This window comes from Castor canadensis, chromosome 5 (assembly GCF_047511655.1).
Source record: "Castor canadensis chromosome 5, mCasCan1.hap1v2, whole genome shotgun sequence".
Lineage (NCBI taxonomy): Eukaryota > Metazoa > Chordata > Mammalia > Rodentia > Castoridae > Castor > Castor canadensis.
Window position 1 is genome coordinate 28764087 of NC_133390.1, and position 24746 is coordinate 28788832.

General features: G+C 34.3%; 1 protein-coding gene across 1 annotated transcript in view; it reads left to right on the top strand.

Annotated features, from left to right (window-relative positions):
- The window catches only part of Samsn1 (SAM domain, SH3 domain and nuclear localization signals 1), a 141955-nt gene extending 117502 nt beyond the window's left edge, over positions 1 to 24453 (top strand). The window contains 5 exon segments of the mRNA XM_074072884.1: positions 4149 to 4275; positions 5866 to 6017; positions 10014 to 10220; positions 12013 to 12160; positions 23583 to 24453. Of these exon segments, the coding sequence (XP_073928985.1) occupies positions 4149 to 4275; positions 5866 to 6017; positions 10014 to 10220; positions 12013 to 12160; positions 23583 to 23785 (837 nt within the window). The 3' untranslated portion in view covers positions 23786 to 24453.
- Positions 24454 to 24746: the final 293 nt, after the last annotated feature.

The window sequence follows — 24746 nt, forward strand, 5'->3', positions numbered from 1 at the left end:
ACCAACAGTGTAAGAGGGTTCCTTTTTCCCCGCATCCTTGCCAACACCTGTTGGTGGTGGTGTTGCTGATGATGATAACCCACGTTTTATGTATCCATTGATGGATATTTGGGCTATTTCCACTTTGCACTATTATGAATAATGCTGCTATAAACATTTGTGACTTTTTTGTGGAAATATTTTTCATTTCTCTTGAAATATGGTAATTCTATGTCTAATACTATGAGAAACTGTTTTCCAAAGCAGCTTCATCATATTACATTCCAACTAACAATGTATCAACAGTTCCAATTTCTCAACACCCTGGTCAATGCTTGTGATTGTTAATTTTCTTGCTAGCCATTATCTGAGGTGAAGTGGAATCTCATTGTGACTTTGATTTACTTTTCTCTTACAAGTAATGATTTTGAGAATATTTTCATGTGCTTGCTAGCCATATCTGTATTTATTTGGAGAAATGTTTATTTAAATCCTTTGCCAATTCTATATTGGGCTACTTGTGTTTTTATTGTTCAGTTTTAAATGTTTTTATGTATTATGGACATGTTTATTAGACATGATTTGTAATGATGTATTTTTTTAACATTCTGTGAATTATACTTTCATGTTTTTGATAGTATTTCTTTCAGTCCAAATGTTTATAATTTTCTTATAATCTAGTTTATTCTTTCTTTTTTCACTTGTGATTTTATTGTCAAACCTAAGAAGCTACTGTTTAACATGAGGTCATGAAAGTGTACTACTGTGTTTTCTTCTAAGAGTTCTATAATTTTAGCATTTATATTTTGATGTATGATCCATTTTGAGTTAGTTTTCTATATGGTTTGTGAGGCAAGTTCAACTTCATCCTTTTTCATGTGCCTCTCCAGTTGTCCCAACTCTGTTGAAAAGATTGTCCTTTCTTCATTGTATTGTCTTCACACTTATGTTTAAAATTAATGGACCACATATATATGTATATAAATTTTTGGATCATAAATATATAGGTTTATTTATGGACTCTCAGTTTTATTCTGTTAATTTATACGTCTTATGTCCATCCTCTCTTTTAACTCACTTCTAGATGACCTCTGCCCCCACTGTTCCATCAGCAGTAACCTCCATGGTTGCTTTCTTTCTTCTTCCTTTATGTTTTTAGCTGCAATTGACACAAGAAGTGACGTCCTTAATGTGAAGCATTCTCTCTTTTGTTTTTTTCAGGCACTCCTTTGGCTTTTCTTCATTTTAGCTTCTTGTTTTGGCTTTGCTTTCTTCACTGTCCCTCTATATATTGAATCTTCCTGAGGCTTGATCCTGGATGCTGTATTCAATCTAACCTTTCCTCTTATGTGATGTCATGAAAACTCATGTTTTTCACAATTACATCTCTATAAGCTTTTCCCTTCTCTATTGTATTTATATAACCAAATTGCTTATTTGGTATCATCACTACGATAGCTAATACGTATCTGAAATGTAAATATCCAAATTGAAATATTGATTCACTACACTTCTATAAGAAAACAATTCTTTCTTATCCAACATTCAAGGGCAACAGACAATAGTTTTATAACTCTAAATGCCAGAGAGGGAAGGAGAAAGATAGCGAGAAAAGAAAACCCAAAAATTATTTTAAATACTTTCTTTCTATCAGTTTTCATGTAAATTCATCACATATCCTTTTAGTACTAACTCCAATGTATATCTCTCTTAATTTCTCCATGCAAATTGTTGTTCTGGCTGTAAAATAAGTAACCGAACTCCTTTGTCTGCATTACCATAATAACCATCCAGTTTCTTTCCTTTCTTCCATTCTTTTCCCCATAAAATCCATTCCCTACATGAAAGTCAGAAAGATCTCCAAAAATGGAAATCCAGACACATCAGATCCCTGTTTAAAACTTGAAGTGTCTTCAAAATGCACTCCCTTGCTATTGTGTGTTCAAGTCCTCTGTGAAGTGGGCCTCCAGAAAGCAATAGAAACACCAAAGATTTATTGGTGGGAATATGCCTGTGAAGATTTTTTTTTTAAAGTGGAAGAAATGAACAGGGAAGTCTTTTGACTACAATTCAAGTGTGACATCTGTAAAAGGAGAAGGAGGAAAAAGGATCATTTAGAGGGAATTTAGACTTCAGCCCAGTGCTGAGAAAGCTTTGACCAGGCTGACTGGGAAACTTTGAACCAAATTTTTCCATTAGAGGAATCCTATGTTTCACCACAATGGTCTCAAATAACACCTTCACTGGAAGGGAGCTTGGCTTTAGTGCAAATACAGAAGTGGAAAAGAAGAAAACAGCTTCAACTGTCTGTGTGTTCATTTATTTTTCTGTTGCTAATAGCAAAATGCCACAGGCTGAGTAAATTATAAAGAAAAGAAGTTTATTTAGGCTCAAAATTCTGGTCCAAGATTAAGCTGTCACATCTGGTTATGGCCTTCTTGGTGACAGAATTGCAAAGTGGTGCTGGTTATCACACAGCAAGAAACAGGAATTGAACCTGTGTATATTCTAATCTTTCTCCTTTTTCTAATAAAGCCACCAGTTGTCAGTCTTGGAGCCTCCACCCTTATGATCTTGCTGGTTCCTAATCACTTCCCAATGGCCTCACCTTTAAACACGAATTAAGCTTTCCATTTTTTTATAGCTCATAGTGGGAATTAATCTCGAGCAGAAGATTTTGGAGGGGACAAACCATACTGAAACTATACATTAAGCCCCCACCCCTTAAGGTTCATGTATACTCACAATACACAATGCAGTCAGTAAAGCAGGATCCCACAGAAAGAGGGATAAGTGGTACATTTCCATGATCACCATACATGGGCAGCAAAGTTTTTCTTGAACTGACTACTTCTTCTTCTCACTACATTAGGCTGCACAACTCAAGTTCATTGAATTCAGTAATTTTGTTATTATTTCTTCTGCTTAGAAAATTATTTCCAAAATTTCAGATAAGTTATAGCTCATTTTAATTCAGTTTAATGGTTCACAGTTTACATTACCTTCCAGTAGAGGTCTTTGGTGGCTATCTTATCTAAATCAATCAAGTTTCCTCTAACCCTTCACACTAACCCTACTGGCTAATTCTCTCATATCATACAGTTTTATTTCATTCGTAGAACTTATACTTCTCTTAAATTGTCCTCTTTGTTACTTATGAATACCTTTCCAAACACTTTAAACACATACCACACATTCACAAACACAGCAAATATATAAACACATATAGCCTACACACCACGCACAGTCTACATACATTAGAACATACCTCATTAAAGCAAGGATCTTGCATCCTGTCATCATTTCTACCATAGCATCCTTAGTTCTTAGAACAGTGTGAAGTACTTAAGAGGTATTCTATAAACCTGTATTGGGTGGATAAATGAATAAATAAAGGAATAAATGAAAACAGAAACAAAATAGTATATATTGTATGTATATTCTGAAGTTTTATCAATGTTCAGAAATGCTCAAAATGGGAATATTGAATTACAATCTGATGAATATTAAGAAATTCATAGGCTTTGTCTAAACCATCTAAATATGGAAAACATTTGAGATGTTTTCAAGGAAATGTAATTTGTTTTGAAATTGTCTGTCTTTTCTAATTTTATGCAAGATTTGCTTTTCACTTGACTTGGTGGCAAGCACTGTATGAGATTTGTAAAGTTCCTCAGATAAGCTTTGCTTTAGAATTGCAAAGTGTGCATGTTTTATTCATATCTAGTGATCTGGTAGGGTGCAAATAACTGACATGAAACAACTGTGCAGAGTTTAAACCTGTACTATCAGATCTCAAAGGATTAGTAATGATGGTAAGTAGAGGAGGAGAACATGAAGAATTAAAAGTGTTTTAACAGATAAAACACAGATGTCAATACATCTAACATTTCTGACTAAATAGTCTTGATATGACATTCATTGTTATTTGCAAAACTGAACCATTATAATTTCATTTGCATCCCACAATAAGGAATGTCTTGTCTAAGGAATTTTTCCAGGTATACACTAGACATTGACTAAAGATTGATGACTCTCATATTTTATGCTGATGTATCCCTAAGTATTCTGTTGCTAAAATACATCTTGTTTGTTAAGTCAATGCACACAGTGAACATCGCCATGGAAATCTGCTCTCTGCATCTAACCTCTGATATGTTTTTCTGAAGGATGAGGAAAATAAAGCTGCCCTCCCCTATCGGAACAGTGATCCTGTGATAGGGACCCACACTGAGAAGGTCTCCCTCAAAGCCAGTGACTCCATGGATAGTCTCTACAGTGGGCAGAGCTCATCAAGTAAGGCTAATGAATAAGAGGCAATATCCTAGATGTGAGGTCTGGGTTCAGTTAATTAAAAACAACAAACGTGCCCCCCTGGGGCTTGTTTATCAACTTCAACAAAGTTCCTGGCCACTTGGTAATAGAAATGGTATTGGGGTAGGAGATAATGAATCTATCTACATTGGTAGGAGTTTAAAGTAATATATAACATAATAGAATTATATATTGTTTTGAAACATTTAATGCTATAGTTAATAGGGTTCTTGGGGATGTGACTCAAAAAGGTTATGCTGGGTAATTAAATCTAAATCCTTAAAATAAAAAATAAATGTATGCTGCAGAAACCTAGCATTATCTTGAGTGAAAAGGTTTAAAATGATTTGAAATAGAGAAGTAAAATCCTGTTTTGTCTCTCTTCCTACATCTTCTTTCTTTACTTTTATCTCCCTCACTTTTTCACTTCCTCCCTCACCCATGCCTATCTCTCTCACTCTCTCTTCCTCTTTTTCCTTCCTTTTCTTTCCTTTTTTTATTCTGAAATGTTCTGAAAAGTGTTAGACATTTGCATCAACACTATTATTTACTTTTTAACATTATTGAGTAAAGATTAAAGCACTATGTAAACTAAATGATAGAAATGTCACCAACTAAGTGGTAAAAAATAATCAACAAGTGATCAACAGAGATGTTCTAAACAATATAGATTTTTTTATGAAGGAAATTACTCAGGAATCAATTATATTTCCTGCTACAACATTTGCATAAAAGTATTCATACTATGGAGTTTCTTAAGACTTTTTGTATGTAAACGTTACACATCCTCTAATCTTTTCAGGGGCTAAAATGTCCTTGCAAAGTTTGTTTTCCATTTCCTTTAAAGTCGACTGCTTCTGTTATTTGAAGAAGGAGTACAACGACTAGATATTCCAAATATACTAAATTTTATTTCTGTATTCCTATTGGCTGTAGAACAGTTGCTTTGTGAAAAACGCAAATGTAGAAACATTTGAAGGATATATTTTTGTGTGTGTGAAATTCAGATTTCATTAGTATTCATTTCTGCTGGAGATTTAAAAATTCTAAATCATAATGCTGAATGTGTAGAGAATTTTATTAACTAGAACGTACCATGAAAATCCTGGGCTTGGAATCATCACGAAGCGAAGGCCAGAGGAGATAGTAGATGGTTTAAGTGTTGCTTAATTTCTGTGGCTAGAGGTAATTCACCTTTTATGACCAATAGCATACACAGACCAAACTGCTGTTTTATTTCTGTCTTATTTTACATGTATGAAATTACTTGGCTTGGTCAATGGTTAAACCTATATCTTGCTACTTCTTGTTCCTCTTTAGTAAGTGTCTATTACTTAACATACTGTACTGGATCAGATCATAGAGACTAATATAAGAGGGTATTTGGGTTAGTGATTCAGGAGAGAGTAGTCATTAGATTGGCAGAGCTAAGGTCAGAAATAGCTCAGAGGACAGAAGTAAGTGACAGAGAAAGACTCAGAAGTGAAACAAGACTGGATTCCATTGCTTCAGTGTCCAGATAAAGGTTCAGAATGCTAAATGATGAGAACTGTTAACCTCTACCTTCATCAGGTGGGATAACAAGCTGTTCAGATGGTACAAGTAACCGGAACAGCTTTCGACTGGATGATGATATCCCTTACACAGGACCATTTTGTGGCCGTGCCAGAGTACATACAGATTTCACACCAAGTCCCTATGACATGGACTCCCTCAAAATCAAGGTAGGCCAACATCTGCTTTCTTAATGGTTTTTCAAATGCTGATCATATGATTTGTTTCAGGAAGTACGAAAAGTGGGAAGTAAGCTTGTTAGAGTTCTTCCCAGCAGAATTGGCTTACCTCTGGCTCATAGTGGCAAGAATTTTGAACAAAATATGTGAGGTGGGGTAAGAGCAATCGCTCAGCTCAGGCGATTAGCATGTTACTGTTAGAGAGCAGCTGAAGATCTAAAGCTATGGGGGAAAAGGAATTCTTGGCCCTTTTTTGAAATCTGAAATCCCTCACAAGTGCCCAGCTCTACCAAATACTTGCTTGAGTAAAAATAATCAAGCAAAAGACAGGGAGAAAAAGATGAGTATCAGGCAAGAGCCCTGCAGAGAAAAGGTTTTGTAAGCAGACTTGTCTGGGCAAGTCCAGTACTTTTTAAATTGGTTGCCATGAATAACAAGAGGTCTTTTCTACATTGACATCGTCCCTTCAATTCCTTCTTCTTGCCCTAAATTCAGAGGCTTCAAACAACACAGATGTATTGTGTTGTCACAGTTTCTGTGTGTCATAAATCTGGGCATTGTTCAGCTGAGTTCTCTGCTTAAGGACTGTCATGGTTTAAATCAAGGTGTCATCCAAGGTGTAATCTCACCTGAGGCTTGGGGTCCTCTTTCAAAATCACTTACTGTTGGCAGAATTCATTTTCTTATGGTTGTAAGACTGAGGCCCCTTCCTTCTGGCTGGATGATGCCTTTCTCGTACCCTAGACTCCACCAGTCACGGCCTTCACTGCAACATGGTAGTTTGCTTCTTCAAGACCAGCAGGAGAAAAGCTGACACACACTTTAATGTCTGTTTTGAAAAGGGATTCCATGTGACTGAGTCAGACCCACCCAGAAAATTTCCATTTATTTAACTGAAAATCAACTAATTTTTCATGGTGCTGTTTATACTAAAGGTACAGGGCTGGTTACAATAGCACAAATAGTAGAATACTTCTTACTAAAGTATTTTGTAGCTAGTAAATTATTCCCTTTAGTAACATAAAGTGCTATAACTAAAAGGACACAAATTATGTATTTTTCTATACTTTCAACACAAAACCAATGTTAACTAATGATTAGATATGTTTGAAGTATTGTTTTTTTTTTCTTTTTCCTTTTTCTTTTATTATTCATATGTGCATACAAGGCTTGGTTCATTTCTCTCCCCTGCCCCCACCCCCTCCCTTACCACCCACTCCGCCCCCTCCCTCTCCCCCCCTCAATACTCAGCAGAAACTATTTTGCCCTTATTTCTAATTTTGTTGTAGAGAGAGTATAAGCAATAATAGGAAGGAACAAGGGTTTTTGCTGGTTGAGATAAGGATAGCTATACAGGGCATTGACTCACATTGATTTCCTGTGCGTGGGTGTTACCTTCTAGGTTAATTCTTTTTGATCAAACCTTTTCTCTAGTTCCTGTTCCCCTTTTCCTATTGGCCTCAGTTGCTTTTAAGGTATCTGCTTTAGTTTCTCTGCGTTAAGGGCAACAAATGTTAGCTAGTTTTTTAGGTGTCTTACCTATCCTCACCCCTCCCTTGTGTGCTCTCGCTTTTATCATGTGCTCATAGTCCAATCCCATTGTTGTGTTTGCCCTTGATCTAATGTCCACATATGAGGGAGAACATATGATTTTTGGTCTTTTGGGCCAGGCTAACCTCACTCAGAATGATGTTCTCCAATTCCATCCATTTACCAGCGAATGATAACATTTCATTCTTCTTCATGGCTGCATAAAATTCCATTGTGTGAAGTATTGTTATTATTTGACATTTAAGGTACTCGACTCTTGTCTTTATTACTTCTGTGCTATCAAATCAGAGTAAGCTCTGAGACAGATGAGGAAAAAAACTGCTTTCACAGTACTTCTTTAGTCATTTTTTGAAGTGATTTAAAGTCTAAATTCAAGTCTTAGGGAAAAGATGCTTGTAACCTAGAAAACTTTAGAGGGGAGGGCATTCAAAGGGAATAGATTTTCAGTTTTCCTACAATACAGTGCCAATGTACCAGTTCTAGTGTTGCCTAATGTGATTTTTGTGGAGTTCATAGAGGGCACAGTGATGGAAATTGAATGTTTGCTTGGTGACCTGTGAACTTTCTCAATATGTGCACAAGTGTACAAGTTTAAAGGCTGTAGTTACAAGTTTACAAGTTTAAAGGTAATAGGAAGGATTCAGTAAAGGACTGTCATACCTAGACACTTCTTTGAACTTCTGGGGAGTTTCCTGATCTGCTGCATGGTTAGCACTTGGCCTACTGGGTGGAAAAACCTAGATTAAGAGTTCAGAGACTCACACAGGCAGATCCAGTGATCACAAGTCAGAAGAAATTACATCTTTTAACCACACTACATTCTGCTATTACAAATTAAATTTATTTTACATAAAATATACACTAGTAGATCAGCTGGTAAATATATATTAGAAGGATGAGTTTAATGCTTCGTTTGTTTAAAGGTTAGATCCTTAAAAGTAGCAAAAATATTGGAATCTGTAACATCTTCTCTGGGCTTAGAATGTTATATATCTCAAAGGAATAACTCTGCTTCTTAAACGTAGATGCTTACTTGTACAGAAATTGATTTGCTTTACAGGGATATCTACTCTTGCCAATTACTGACAGCCTGTAGACAAATATGGTCTTAGACATGAATAAACAAAATACCTTCCCACTGTGCTTCATTCATACTTCAATGCAAACTTTTCTTGTGGATCTTAATCTAAGCGTTATTTCCTCTTAATAAGTAGAGTAACATTAGTATCTGAAGGATTAAGTAGCAAGACTTAGTGCATATACATAGTTTTGTTGAACATTTGGTGAGTTCTTCATAGTTTCATTACTTTAGATGGATGAAATACTTTAGATGCATTTATTTTAGATTATAGATGATTTTTTTTTCAAGTGAACTTGAATCACTAACAGCAGCAGACTCCTTTCTTCACTTTCCCCAGCAGGAGAACCCCTCCAGAAATGATACCTTGAACTTTTATATACATATCAAGTTGATAGTAAATGAAAATAACATAATTTTTAAGTTTAGAGAACCCAAGTTCTCTTGATTTCTGATTTCTGATTTCTGATTCTGATTCTTATAAGCTCTTGGGAAGTCATTTAATATCCCTGTTTCTGTAATATTGAAAACAATAATGTCTTATCATTACCAGATCCAGGTCACTGAGGACCAGAAGGTTCTTGGTCTTGCCAGAGAAAGAATATAAGGACAGACAGAGAGGAGACTTAACAGGAGCAGGTTTATTAATGCAAAGCGAAGTGAAAATACACTCTGTAAGAGTGTCCTAAGGATCCTAAGACCTCAAAATTTTATTGGGGTGTGTGGGCATGGGGGTAGTTGTTCATAGAAACTGGGTGTCATTAATTCCTAGGGACTGAGTTATGCATCATTATTCCTCTACATGTCACGGGGAATTTTTGGCCTGGGTGGTCAGAGCGAACTGTCGTTTTCCACATGCTGTGGGGGCAATGGGTGGGCATACAGCCCTGCTGTATGTCACAAGGCATTCCATTGACATCAGCAGGTCAGAATGTGGCTTTGTTTTTTTTAACCAGTATTTAAGCTTCCGTCATCAGTTTTCCTAACTCCTCTCTGATCTAAGTCAGTATCTCATATTATTTACCTAAGAGGTGCTGTGAGCAGAAAATGACTTAGTGTATGGAAAAGTATTATGTAAATAACACTGTGCCTTACAATTATAAGTTGATAATTTGATATGATAATAAAAACAAATACGTCATCGAACATAAGTGGTTTTCTTTCAAGCATGTTGAAGTTTTTTTCATTATTACTAGGAAACAATTTCCTTAAACAAGTGAATTCAGACCTACACTGTTAGCTCTGAAGAACTTTAGAATGTTCTCTTTGCTCTACTTTTCCATAATTGTGTTCTTTCTATGAATTTTTATAACACCATAGTTCCTGGAAATTTGATTTGTGTATGTCCTTGCTTTTAGAAAGGAGACATCATAGACATTATATGCAAAACACCAATGGGGATGTGGACGGGAATGTTGAACAATAAGGTGGGAAACTTCAAGTTTATTTATGTGGATGTCATCTCAGAAGAGGAGGCAGCCCCCAAGAAAATAAAGGCACACCGAAGGAGCAAAAGAGAAAAACCCAAGACTCTGCAGGAGTTCTTAGAGAGGATTCACCTTCAGGTTAGCAACCCTTTGGCCTGTTTGGTTTTGATGGTATATGGATGGAGTAATTGAAGAGAGTAGATTAGTATTTGTATACTAAGACTTATAATTTGCATTTGGAATGCAAGACTTATAGCCAAGTAAAATCTGTTTTCCTAGAACAGCTCTTATTTCTCCTTTATTACATTTATGATGCAAGGACAGGTCTTGATATAACATCCCCTGGACTCAACCCTAATTGAACTTAGCAGTGACAGTAGAGATTAATCTTGAGAAAGTGCAATGAAAACTGAAAAATATCTGGAGAATAAAGGAACCAGGGGAAATGTCTAAATGAGGATGATAAAGAGAAGAGAAAGTAAAATGAAAATTCAGGAACGTGAAAGAAAAATGAAAAATAATATTTTCTGTAGAGCAGAGATCACAATCAAATCCAGAGAATATAATTATTTCAAAAATAATTTGTTAAGAAACAGTGATCACTTAGCTTTGTAATCATTGTGTTAAAGAAAATATGCTGTCTTTGTAATTCAAATATTTCTTGTCATGTTAACAACTTTTAAAATATTTACTTTGTTAAATGGCATTGTATGTACAATGTAGCTTATTTCACTTGATTTGCAGTTTTGAAATCTATTTCTAAAATTAACTCAACAATACTTTGATATTTTTCAAAACTTATCAAGGAAATAGCCAATTAAAAGTTTCCTAATTTATTTTTATCTGGTTACTTTCCTGTCTGTAGACAAATGATCCTATGCTAGTTGGGATACTCCTTAAAGGAAATACAGGTTTGAATCCTGCCTCTGCTACCTCTTCATTCTGTGGCCTATGAAAAAAACTATCTAAGGTTATAAAATGACTTACTTACTCAAGAAACCAGTTAGATGGTTGTGTCAGCATGGAATTTTTGGTATTTCATGTTCTAATTCAGTGCTTTTCTAAGAGACAGTCCTATTTAAAAAAGTATTGTCACTCTTTTTCCTTCCTAATACTAAGTACTTCCTAATTACTTAAAACTTTTCAGCTTCCTCTAATTCAATTTTAGTAAATAAAGTAAGGATATTGAAATTATTATCAAGTAAAATGAGAGAAATGTTTGAGGAAGTTGTAAAAGCATTCTACTATACTTCGCATTTTTGTTCAGTGAGAGAGAATAGGGGTTATGTAAATAACATGCATTCTTTAAAATCAAGAACCTATGAATTTTAAACTGACATATGTTGATGCAAATGATGGACAAAATATATATGCTGAAAAAAGGAAATTATTTTCCTAACTATACTACGTTCATGCTTAATAAAGGCTTTTAATTAAATATAAAGTCAAAATTTGGTTGCCTTTCAACAAAAATGCTAAACCTACTTCCTGCATACAATTGTGTCTGTTTCAAATTCATTTTTGAACCTACCTGTGGAAGGTAATGAAAGTTCTTGTGATGAAGCAAGCGAGAAGAGATGCAGATTGAGAAATATTGCTATAATGTACTCTGTTAGAGGCATTTTATTGACAGAGTTAAGGAAATGCTAGTTGTGTCAGTTTAACTAGTTGAGAAGTAAAAAAGTGCAAGTGGGATGAATGATTCAGATATTAAATTGATCCATAATTTAGCATGGTTACAGCTCTCTTTTAGATGACCTGGAGTTTGTGTGTGGGAAACACACAAGGAAAATGAAGCTAAGCAAAAGTTCTGCTGAGATCTGTGGTTTTCATGTGCACCTCCTCTATACTTTTTTTAAATCCCAAAAAGAACTAAAAGTAAAATGTTCAAGTCTGACTAGAACATTGCACGTATTTTTATCCCTCACAGGAATATACCTCAACCCTTTTGCTCAACGGTTACGAGAACCTGGAAGATTTAAAAGATATAAAAGAGAGTCATCTCATCGAATTAAACATTACAAACCCAGAAGACAGGATGAGGTTATTATCAGCTGCTGAAAATCTTGATGAAGAAAGTAAGTGTGCACACCTACTCTTCTCTTTCCTAATAATCATGATTTAATGTAAATAGTCAAATCATTAAAACCAAAGCCATAGTTTTATTTACTGAGCAACCTTTCTCATAAAATAAGAATTTTCATATAACAGGAAAAACAACTCTGGTCAAATCTACAATCAGAAAAAAGAATTTGTTTTTCTCTCTTACCGAACTCTAGGAAATGAAAGGACTTCTCTGGGTCCCTCATGTTGATTCTGCAGAACTGTTAATTTACAAGCAAGTGGATGCCTGCATTCCCAAAGACCCAGGGAATTAGAAACAAGTATTTAGTGACAGCATGAGCCATTAGTGAGAAATGTCACACATGGCTTCTGTAGAACAACACAGAGCATGACTAAGCTAATGAGCCTTGAGCTACACAGGAAAATTCATTTCATTACCATATAGTCACATCTTGTGTACGTGTTTATAGTTCTCTTTGAAAATGTTATAATAGCTTGCAAAAATATTCAACACTACTTTTATTATCTAAGATGGATCTCGGTATTTGTAAGTATAAAGTGAAGATGGAATAATACATGCAGATTCATTTATGGCAGAGCATTAGCTACACTAACTGGGTTTGAGCTTTTATTTTTTCGGTTACCAGACTGGAACACCCTTCCTATTGAATCCAGACATGTCCCCAAACCCTGAGATTAGAGTATGCAAAATCGTACAAATGCATTTTGTGATGAAGAAAAAAAAAAGTGGGTGAAATGTCTAATTTTAAAGATAAAAAAGAATTTACATCAACTAATGCAGGCTTGTCTTTCAAAGATACTGATAGTAATTCTTTACGACTTTATTTGACCATGCATTCTGAGTAGAACATTGGGCCAAGTTCTTTACATTTATTATTTAGTGCTCTTCACAGCTCTAAGCCAGATGGTAATGCCTCTCTTTCTAGGATGAGAAATTAAGACAATACATAAGGCACAAACTCTTAGCGAATTTAGTTTGCATTCCAATACTGTGTTGTGAAGTTATACTATACTTTCTAACACTACCAGTAACAGCCCAGATGGAGAGCAAGGAGGAAAGCTGTATTTAGCACCCAGACCTCCTGACTTCCTTTGTGGGCTATCCTGAACCTTCGCTTGTGAGTCCTACAAAACTGAAGCACAGTCATTTACAATGCACTTGCTTTTTATGTGGTAGGAATTAATTTACATTTTTAGAAGCAGTTTCTTTATTCTTACTTGCTATCTCTTGTTTGCTAAGATCTTCATCCTTTTCCAAGAGCTTTCACATTCATGACTAATTCAACACCAGCAGAATTGATTTCATTATTAAGCTTAGGTTTTTATATGCTTTCTTCGAAGTTTTGGGGCTGGGAAATGAATAAAGAAGATGATGGAGTCACAGAGGCAAACAGAGACCAACCCTAAGAAAGTAACCAATTTTCTTAACAATACCAGCCCAAACAAAATTGATCTGTGTAAACAGATATGGCATTATCTTTCAGTAAATGGGGCAATTTCTTCACATCTTGTCATTTTAAGTCATGGCACCTCACTAAAGAATGTTTGACCAAAAAATAAATTCTACAGGTTTCTTGTATTGATTATGATCAGTTGCCATTGCCAGTACTCTCCAAAGTAATTTGACCATGAATGCAAAGAGAGAGAATGGTTTTTGAACACTTTAAAATAATGTCTTGTGCAATACCATATACGTATGTATTTTGCCTAATTTGAAGATGAGGAAATAATTTCCAAGGAATCGAACAGCTAAATAAATAGAAAGCAATAGGTATTATAAAATTGAAAAATTCTGCTACATCACCAATTTTCTCAAGAACTTCATATCAGAAAGTAGAAGTTAATCCCAGCACTGGGGAGGCTGAGGCAGGAGGATGGAAGAGGATTCGAGGCAATCCTGGGCTGTATAATGAGATCCTTAAAAAGAAAAAAGTAGAAGTTAATGTTTAAATGAGAACAGAAACCTTGCAGCAGCATGACTTGGAAAGTTGAGAGGCTACTTTGCCTACCTCACAAGAGGGTTTGTTAAGAGAAGGTGCTGAGAGCCTCTGAGCAGTACTTTGAATGTTAGAACAGTATTCAGCAGGGACATAAATGAAGATGGGTTCAGGGCCACTGGATAATGTTCACTCATTTCTTAATCCTGTCTTCCTCATCGCCTGTCTATCTCTATCCTAGCCAAAGATTAATGGTTTATAGATTATGGCAATATGATGGCTGGGTAAAGTTGTAAAATCCATTTTACCCAATGCTTCCCTTGCATGATGGGAAAACTAAAACATACATTGGTTAAGTGGCTTTCTTAAGCTCACATATCTAGGACTTAGTCTTCCAAATCATTAGAAACATGTTCCACTGTATCCTGGTCTCTGAAAACAAAACACAGTATCTCTAAACATGAAATGACTTTCCATGCTTGACAAGTTCCAGACATTATTTCCCTATATAAAACTTAGAAAGTAGTACTTGAAGATCAAGAAAAGTTGATCACTTAATAATAGTCAGTAATGTACAAATATACACACACAGAGCCAAACTCTAGGAGATGAAAAATGCAGATTCATCCAGTGTTACTTGGCAATGTACAACCCTGAGATTTTTCTCATTTTAATCTTATGGCCTAAAGTAGTATTAGAATATATGTGTCAAAAAGATGCATTTTGCATGTTAGGCTATTCTGACTGAAAGCTATTTATCTTATATGAAATGTTTTGCTCAAGAAATGAAGAAGAATGATTTCCCTTTGTTGATAAGATGGTGAGTTCTGATGATTTGACACCATAAGCATGCTTATTTTTATCTATGCTGCACCCTGTGAATCATATCTTCTACAACCATGCTAAAGATTAAAAGCACTACTTTCATGTACTTTGATGATAAAGACCTTGAATGTATAGTTATACAAAACTAAGACATTATTAAAAACAAATGCTTAGGTTAAAAATAGTCAGCTTTTTTTTTAATTAAAGAATGAGGTATGTAAATTGGCCAGGATTTTATGTACTCATTTTTATTTCAGTCACTGAATAATGTCAATTTGGGAAATGTCCATAAATGTCTAGTTTTAGTTTTCATTATTGTTATGTTGTGAACTTGGGAAGTATTTGCTTTGCTAAGCATTCCATATAAACATTGAACAAACTAGGAATATGTCTTGCAGAGAAGAGTTAAAAACTTTTTGATAATTTAGAAAAGACCACACCAAGTCCCATGATATCTTTAATATAGCTAGAGAAACTAAGAGGAGAGGAGAGAAGACAGGGAAAACAGAAATGTAAAATTTAGAGCAATAATTTTCCTTTTCTCTTAGCCTGAAGATAGATAACATCATTCCCACTTTGACCTTGAAAATGTAAATGAGATTAAACTTTTTAGGTTGATGCTTGGCAGGAGGTGAATATGCTTCTCCAACTTGCTGATGAAAGGCTGGTGTGTCAGAACTGATCACAGGATTACCATTGGAGGGGGATAATGATTTTGGGGTTCTGCAACCCCAGCAAGACAAGCAGAGATATTCAGAATTTGCTTCCAGATTGAATTAGAATGAAGCAGAATTAGGTCATTAGCACTCTCACCTGGGAATCTAGATAAGGTTAGAGAAAGAAGAAAAATTGAAGTAAGACCTGGCTCTTAAAAAAGCAAAAAAAGTGGAATCTTTATTGTGTGCACATTAGGATTTCTATATTTATTATGTGAGTTTAAAAATTATTTCTTTACTTTGGAAGCAAATATTCCCAGTGAGTATAAAAAACAAAATAGGGAATGTGTGTGTGTGTGTGTGTGTGTGTGTGTGTGTGTGTGTGAGTGGTGATGTTGTTGAATAAACACAAACTTTATAGCCTTATTCAGAAATGCTTTTTAGAATAATAAGATAGTTAACTGCTGTTTATGGCACATATTTTCTATCTACTCTGCACTTGTATCCTTTTCCACATTTAGAAGCACGATGTGTACTAAAACTGTGTCTACCAAAATGTGCACAACTGTCTTTGGGGAAAACAGATGATGGAAATATCTTGTTTTCCTTAGAGTATAAGGAAATTAAATTTCAAAATGAAATGAAAATTAGTGATAAAATAGGCAAACTTTACAAAATCGGTATACAACGTATTTTGGGTACCTGCAAAGTCCTGTCGCAGTGCCAAATGAGGAAGAAGGGGAAAGGGTTGGTGGTGTGCCAGGCCATTGACACAAGCTGTGTCACAGCAGCCCCTCATTGCTAAACCATCACCAGTTGTGCCTTCCTGCCTGTCTGCCTGCCCGAATCGATCCAGGGGAAATGGAGCTTCTACCAGGGGAGATCTGCACTTATGCCAAGCAGCCGTCCAGCAGTTGGCCTAACAGTGTGCCAGCCTAGCCTGGTGCCCTAGCCCCTGACATGTGTACCTGGTGTTTCCAACCCACTTGCCATATGATTTCAATCTAGATCCAAGAAATGCACACCTTTTAAGAAAAGATGTGATCACGCTCCGCATACATAAAGTAGAGGAGGCATGCAGGCATTTTATTTATATGTATTCACAAATAATCTATTTATTATCTATTTCTAGTCATAACTGTTGGGCTTTATGTAATTTAATTTCTCCAGATTTAGTTTTAGTTTTATTCTCTAGGATTTCATTTATGTCAAGTTCCATATTCTATGTAACATCAACAAAATAAGAGGAAATCTAAGCATTCTCTCTTTTACCACAGAACAATTTCTAGTGAAAAAGCTTCACAGAGTTTTCACTTTGGTCATCTAAAGTCTTTTGTAATTCCTACATAGAGAGAGTGCTCCTGCACTTGTTTTTGAATTGCACTATGGTTGTATCCTAGGCCTGACTTTGTAATGATTGCCCTGGACAAACAAGACCAAATCCTCTATTTCCCAAAGCTCCTAGTCTTATGGTGTGAATCCAGTAGGTTTTTAATAAGTGCTTATAGAATGAATAAATGTTGAGTGAGGAGTTGAAGAGATTCTCAAAGCAGACCTTTTTTTCCCCTTGTTGATAAAATTAAAGTCTTCTGCAATCCCATCTCATATATACAAGTTCTTATAATAGGTAGGTGTGTATTGCTTACTGTGTGTTATCAAGATTTATTTTATGTATGTGCTAACCATGCATGTGTGTGTGCAAGAATGTAAATAAATGATATTTTAGAGAAGAGTAATGTAAAAAAGTTTAAAATCTTTTTTATTTAAAAGATAATTTTTATATCCCAAAAGTCCAGTTCTAAGAATTTGTCCTACTAAATTCAGCATAAAAATTAGCTTAACCACTAGAGCTTTTAGTTAAACTCTAAAAATAATCTAAACTTCCAACAGTAATTAATTGGTTAAATAAAATAAGACATACCCAAGCAATAATGCAGTTTGAAAGTATTAAGGAAGTGATACAGGGTTCTATGTTTACCTATCTGAAAACATATCTAGAACATATGAAATGGTAAAAAATAGTAGATAAATCAAATGTCAGCAATCTTGCTTTTGTCAAAAATAATATGATGATACAGACTTTTTTTACCATACCAATGAAGGGAGGCAAAATTTTACCTCTACCCCTTAAAGTTTTCTTCTTTTTTTCCTTCCTTCCTTCCTTCCCTTTTTTCTTTTTTGCCTAGGCCTGAGAATTAGGTTAACATAAGGCAGATTAACAGGAGATAAACATAAAAATTTATTTAACAGAAGTTTTACATGGCAAGGGAGCCTTTAGAAAGAAATTAAGAATCAAAGAGTTATAATTGAGCATTCATACACTGAATTAAAAGAAGAGTAGTAAACTAAAAATATGATAATGCAAAGGGGCTTGGTGTAAAATAGTTAATGGGAGAGAAGTATCTATTAAAGCTAGTCTAATGGGGTTCATACAGATTTCCCTTGGCCTCAACTTCCCTGTCCTTGATGGTAAAAATGATCTTTTTCCATTGGTCTACAGAGGTTATGCACCTTATGGAGGTACATGGAATTTCATCTCCTGCATTTAAGAAGCACATGGAAGGTCAAAATTATTAAGTACTTTTAACGAAAATAGTCCATATGTGAAAGTGGTTTATTAGAGGATGGTATATTCCTAACTTCTTCATTATGTAGATAGGATTATCAGAAATATGATTTCACAAAGTCCCTAATTAAGCAGTACACAATGGCAGTTTTAAATCTTATTTGATCATTATCAAAATAGTCTTATGCAACAACAACTCAACCCAGAGCAGACATTTCCTGGGACCACAGTCTTCCATGGGAGTGTGTGGTTGGATAGAGTAATGGCCCAATGGTATTGTCCCTACTGGGGCTCAGTGTTGTGATCTGGAGTGGCTGGGCCTCTATCCTACTGAAGCACCTAACAGTGGAAGTGAAGATTGCTGTTAGTTATAAGTAAACATCTTATTAGAAGACAGGCTATGATACTAGACTGCAAGGAGAGATGAGCAAAAAGAGAAATCATTTCAGCTCCATATTCTCTTATGGTCTCAGGAGAACAAGAACAGCCAATCATTTTTTCATGAATGGATTCCTATTTCTCTTTTTTTTTTCAAAAAAGTATTTAAGCAAAATAAACATCAATACTCTCTATAGCTACAAAATTGCATCCTTGTGACTCATACCTGCAATTCTAGCACTAGGGAGGCAAAGATCAGAAGGATCATGGTTAGACGCCACCCTGAGCAAAAATTAAGAACACTATCTCAAAAAATATCCAACACTAAAAAAGGCTGGCAGAGTGGCTCAAGTAGTAGAGTGCCTTCCTATCAAGTGTGAGGCCCTAATTTCAAACCCTATACTGCCAAAGAAAGAAAGAAATAGAAAGAAAGAAGAAATAGAGAGAAAGAAGCAAGAAAGGAAGAAAGAAAGGAAGGAAGGAAGGAAGGAAGGAAGGAAGGAAGGAAGGAAGGAAGGAAGGAAGGAAAAGAAAGATTCTTTCTTATTACATGTGCAAGTTATTTAAGGACATGCTTAAGATGAAATTGAAAGTAGCTGAGAGCCATGTTCTATTATTTACTAAATTTTCCTCCCTGGACAAAGCTTCTTCTGTATAAAAATATAGCTATAGTTGCCTGCAGAATGGCTGGGTTCTACTTTTTGTCTTAAATGGAGCCAAATTTGAGTGCAAGGATTACAACAATTCTAACATAGACCTTGTTTTTCTTCTTTGGGAATGGTCTCAAGCTAGAAAAAAAGAGAATTATTTATAGTGCCAAGCAGCATCATTACCTGAATTTCAACAAAATTCCTTTTTTCATCTTCATTAGTTCTTATTTCTTTTAATTGGTCTAAACATCATTTTATTTATTAAAAATACACATTGAATACTTTATTTGGCCAGGCATTTTCTTATACCCTCTACGTTGCATTATTTCAGCTTATTATATTGGCTCAGAGAATGAGCAGCTTGGCAAAGAACACAGTAAAGAAAAATTCTGGAAGATTTGGGTAAAGAAAACTGGGAAGGTCAAGCAAAAATTGGTTACTTTTATTTTTATTAGACTCTTAACTTTCTAATACATGACTATGGGGAAGATTTCTCTCCTCAGAATATGAGAATTTTTTCCCAGAATAAAGATATAGCATTATTTCCTTAAATCTTTCTGCAATTTTAGCATAATTGAGATTGCCTACACTTAATTAATTAAATGTCACAACTGCAAATATAATTATTTTATGAATACTTATACTAGCTGTCTTCTGTTTTAATTGCCATGCCACTTTTTTTCAACATTGATGACTACCTTAAAATCCATGATCTTGATCCATGACTTTATGCAATTCCATAACAATTTTGGATAGAAATAAAATATTTTAATATTCAAATTAGTTTTTTCTAATAAAATATTTTTAAAATAATATTTTCTTAATTTGATAATTTTATTTTCATTAGAGTATAGAACTGTACGGCTTTTTGGAGTTTCTATTATGTCTGCTGTTGACTGGTAACAATAAGAGAGAGCCTTATTATATCAATAATTATTAATAACTCTTTAGTGTATTCAGATTTGAAGATATATAGCCTTCGGGATATTCTCAAACTGTTTGGGTGTTATACTGAAACATTGTGCCATCTTAGTGTATCATTATTTAAAAAATAAATGTAGATTTGTAGATAATCTGAGAAATACAGAAAAATTTATCCAAAATTTGACACTTTATCTATATAGTAGTTTTATATATATATATATATGTTGATATAATTTTAATAGTAAAAAACATAAAGTATGTATGCTTTTTAAAATTATTTTATTATCAGAAACATTTTAGTATCAAATGTTTTAGATTTGGTACTAAAATGTTTTTTAGTATAAAAAGATGCACTCAGATATCCTATGGGAAGCCTGTAAATTTGTGAGGCAAATTGCTTCTTATTCCAGTGTGTTACTTGCCTGGTTAGTTCAGATGATTGGGCATGGGGCAAAACTGATGAAGGCTGTGGTTTCAATTTCTGGGTAGGCCAGTTACCATTACTGTGTTTCATGGCCACATGAAATCACTAAATGACTTAGAGAGAAAATGTGAATGCATCCCCTCTGCAGGAGAAAAGAAAGAAAGAAAGAAAAACCACCCCTAGCATAAGACCTAGGTTTCTGTCAATCCCTGTCAAAAAGAAACAAGAAGAGGGAAATCTTGACCCTCCAAATACAAAGACTGGATGCAATATAGCTTTCATCTCCATAATAAATCATAATGACCTGCCTTTTCTTTTTATAGTGATAGTTGAGGGTCTCCAGCTGATCACCTGGCTGAAACTATTGCAAGCCTTGTGGGAAGTACTTGAGGCATAGTCATGTTTTCATTTCACTAGGAAATCATTTAGCAAATTGCTGCTGTTCTGTAAATTACTGTGCTACATAACTTTCATACTGAGAAACTATTTCCCTTTTCCATAAAAAAACGTAGATGAAAGAGTTCTATAATAAATAACCTATATTAAAAACCTATCAATTCCTAGGACTTACAGAATGTGAATAGCAATTCTTAGGTGGAAATGAAACAAATATTCTTTATTACTAATACTAAACAATCACATATTCTCAGGTAAAGTCATATTTTTCATTTACCATTTATTTACTTTGTTACCTTGAGGTAAATGTGGAGAGGCTTCTGAATATGAAATAACAAGCTAAGTACTTTTGAAAAAAAAAGAGACAATTTTGAAAATCAGAGATCTTTGAGCTTAAATTTTACATATGGAAGAGAGTCCCACAATTGGTAATCAATCTAAACAAATAAGAAAATTGGGATCAAACAGCTTTCATCTTGTTTTGGACATCAATCTGAGGGGAAGTAGACTGGTTCTTTTAATTTTGCACTGTATAAACCAAACTTAATCTAGGAAATGTGACCCTATTCCCATCTCCATTATGACTAAGAGGATCAAACTTCAAAAATGATGATCACTGTTAATGTGACAGGATGCATACAAAAGGATGAATTCCTTTGACCTTTTCCAGAAAAATGGAGATAAAGGAACACAGAACTGGCTCATTTCATTTCAGTGGCAATATGATAGAATATCAGAGACAGGAGAGAAAGTAGTTCCTTAGGTAATGAGGTCCCATTTCAGAGCTGCCTTTTCATAAAAGAAAGGCTTGAAAACAAAAGTGAGTGACTGATACTAATAAAAAACTACTCAATAGTAATTAAATTTCTCTGAAGTTGAAGATTATAATGACTAATAAACAGAAAATGCTTCATGGTAGCTAAAGTTTAACATTGAGAATATGTACATTAAAAACAAGACTGCTAGAACCATTAGAGCATTACTAGACTTAAATACCTTATTTTAATATTCATAGTTAAATAAAGTAACAAATATGAAGAATTAGGGGAATGGAATAAATGTGGTTTCACTGTTGCAAAAAGAAGCTTTGAGGAAAAGAATAAAAGAACCATTATGATTACTTTTGAAAATGAGAGGACTAAGAAGCATTTTGTCATTATCTTCTAGCTGTTCTCAACCAGTGTTCTTGTGTAATGTAGAATCAGAGAACATTCTCCCATGGACGGTGCATAACTACTACCATTTTGTTAAACCAAAAAGAAGTTTATTCATTACATAGACGCATAGCTTAGGTCACCAGGGTTCAGTTCTCATAGACAACAGAGGTTGGTAATAATCTCATGCACAGTGGAATATAAACAAATGTTGGCAAGGTACCTGGAACCTTCAAAAATGCACTTTAAAAGCAGATGTATAAATTAGATAGAGGGTGAATTTCTTAAAGATCAATTGATTAGCATTATCTTAGTCTATTGAAGAAAATTATACAATTTCCTTCAAAAGATTTTGAAATTCTGATTTATTTTCTTCTCACTGGAATTGAATAAATGTAATGGAATGGGAGAAAATATCTGAAGGTAGAGTTCTTGTTCCCACCTTAAAATATATGCATGGTTATCCCAATGTGGGGCTATTCAGGTGGTTAAAATGAAGAAAAGAGTTTTGAAAGGAAAGCAGCTAATACATGCAGCTAATACATGGTAAACTATATCCATTTCTTCTCTGAAGAACTCAGCTCATGGCATAGAGAAATAACCATTTCCCATGTCAGAGAGGACAAAGAAACTTCACAGTGACAATGACAAAGCTGATGCTAAAGGAATCCTCAGAACAGTAACACTTTATAAAGATGCTTATGGTCTTCAGAAATATTTCAAGAGTTGTAATACTAATTGCTTATTATAAAAGATAATGCCTGTAGAGTATAGAAGACTGCTTAAATGAGTCGATCTAAACATAAATGATTGTTACTCAGAACAACAAAGATATGGAAGACAAAACTAAGTATTTGGAAGGCAGATTAGTGGCAGTTTGGTCTTTTATTCTCTAAAAGCATCCAAGTTTCTTATGTCTGTTTTTCTAGTGAATGCAGACACAGGAAAATTCTGGATACTTTAAGTTTTATTCATTAAATTCCAAGTAATTGAAGTTCTACTATACATCATTGCCCTTTTATTTATTAATAAATAATAATGATCATTTATTTATTAATTCACAAAATCATGATTCTGGAATTGATCACAAAGATCACTATTGACTTCGATTATAGCTTAAACTATAAATGATTTTTCCTAATGATATTTTAAGGACTATTTGGACAAGGCACCAGTCATACTGTGGATACAATCTGCTCTTTCTGGCAACTTACTAATGTAAAATAACAGTCTATACTAGTCTTTGCTTACGTAGGTTATTCACATGAATTTCATGAAGCTGTAAGTGAACAGCAAAGAACAAACTTTCTCTTCTTAGACTGGTTTGAATATTAGAGTGTACAGACCTCTTTCATTATGAATAAATATATCTTTTACTCACAGAAGTTTCCATTATAATGACCTCAAGATTGGAATAATTGAAAAATGATGATGCTTAAAAATAAATGACACATGAATAAGACTTTTCTTAGTTTCCTAACTCTTGCCCTTTTTTCTACTTATAGCCATTGAAGAGGAAGAAAATGAATCCCTCCCCCTCTCTGTAAGCCCAGACATCTCCTTAAATAAGTCACAGCTAGATGACTGCCCACGGGACTCTGGATGTTATATCTCATCAGGAAATTCAGACAATGGCAAAGAAGATCTGGAATCTGAAAGTCTGACTGACATGGTACAGAAGATTGCTATCACAGAGCCAAGCAACTGAACACACATCCTCAACTCTGCAGATAGATTCATTTTATCTCTTCTCATGTTGCATTATCTCATAGGAGAGGAAGAGAAATATTTGTCAAACCCAAATTTAAAATGTTTTAATCCGAATAATTGTACATAAAAGTTTGTATCTCTAACTTTCCCAGTTATTGTAAGTAAAATGTATATTTATTAAATACTATATCTTAATATTTTAATTGCCTATACAAGAAAAGTGGTATGGTGTAAGTCTTTGATATATATGTGTGACATATGCTTTATTTTGGCTTTTTTTAATGAGTATAAAGTGATAAAACCTGAAAAAAAAGTTTTTTCACACCTGCCAGTTTTGAATTTGTATATATTATTGTATGAATATTAATAGGTTGTGTTTTCACTTGAACTAATTTGTACAAGTAGCATATATGCCTACTTTTGTATTTATTGAGAAAGTGTGAGATGATAGTGGAGATATTTTATCCTAGTCCACAATAGAAATTATTTTTCATTGATTTCTTCACTCTGTTATTTGGTATAAAAGTATAGATAACAATGTATTGTCAATTTTCAATCTTGATTTAGCAAAACTAATTTTAATAATTATCGAGTTTTTTCTTTAAGTGTAAATATTTTAAAATTTGACATACTCTAATGTTAATAATAAAAAGAACTATGTCCATATTGCATATTGTATTTTTCAGAATGCTACTTAAGGTATTTCATATTAGAACTTTCAAGAAAATTTCTTCTATCAGACACAGTTGTATAATCTGTCCGTACTTTTTAAAAATGTGTTAGTGTTTCCCCAATCAACTATTTCAATCTCAAACCATCTCCTGAAATCAGATCTCTGTTATCCAACTTCTTAAACACCCCCAAAAGACTATAGCCCTTCATTTTTCTATAAATTTGCCTCTTTTTTTTAATTCCTAACTTCTCTTTACTGAAACCAACAGTCAGTCATTGAAGCAGAA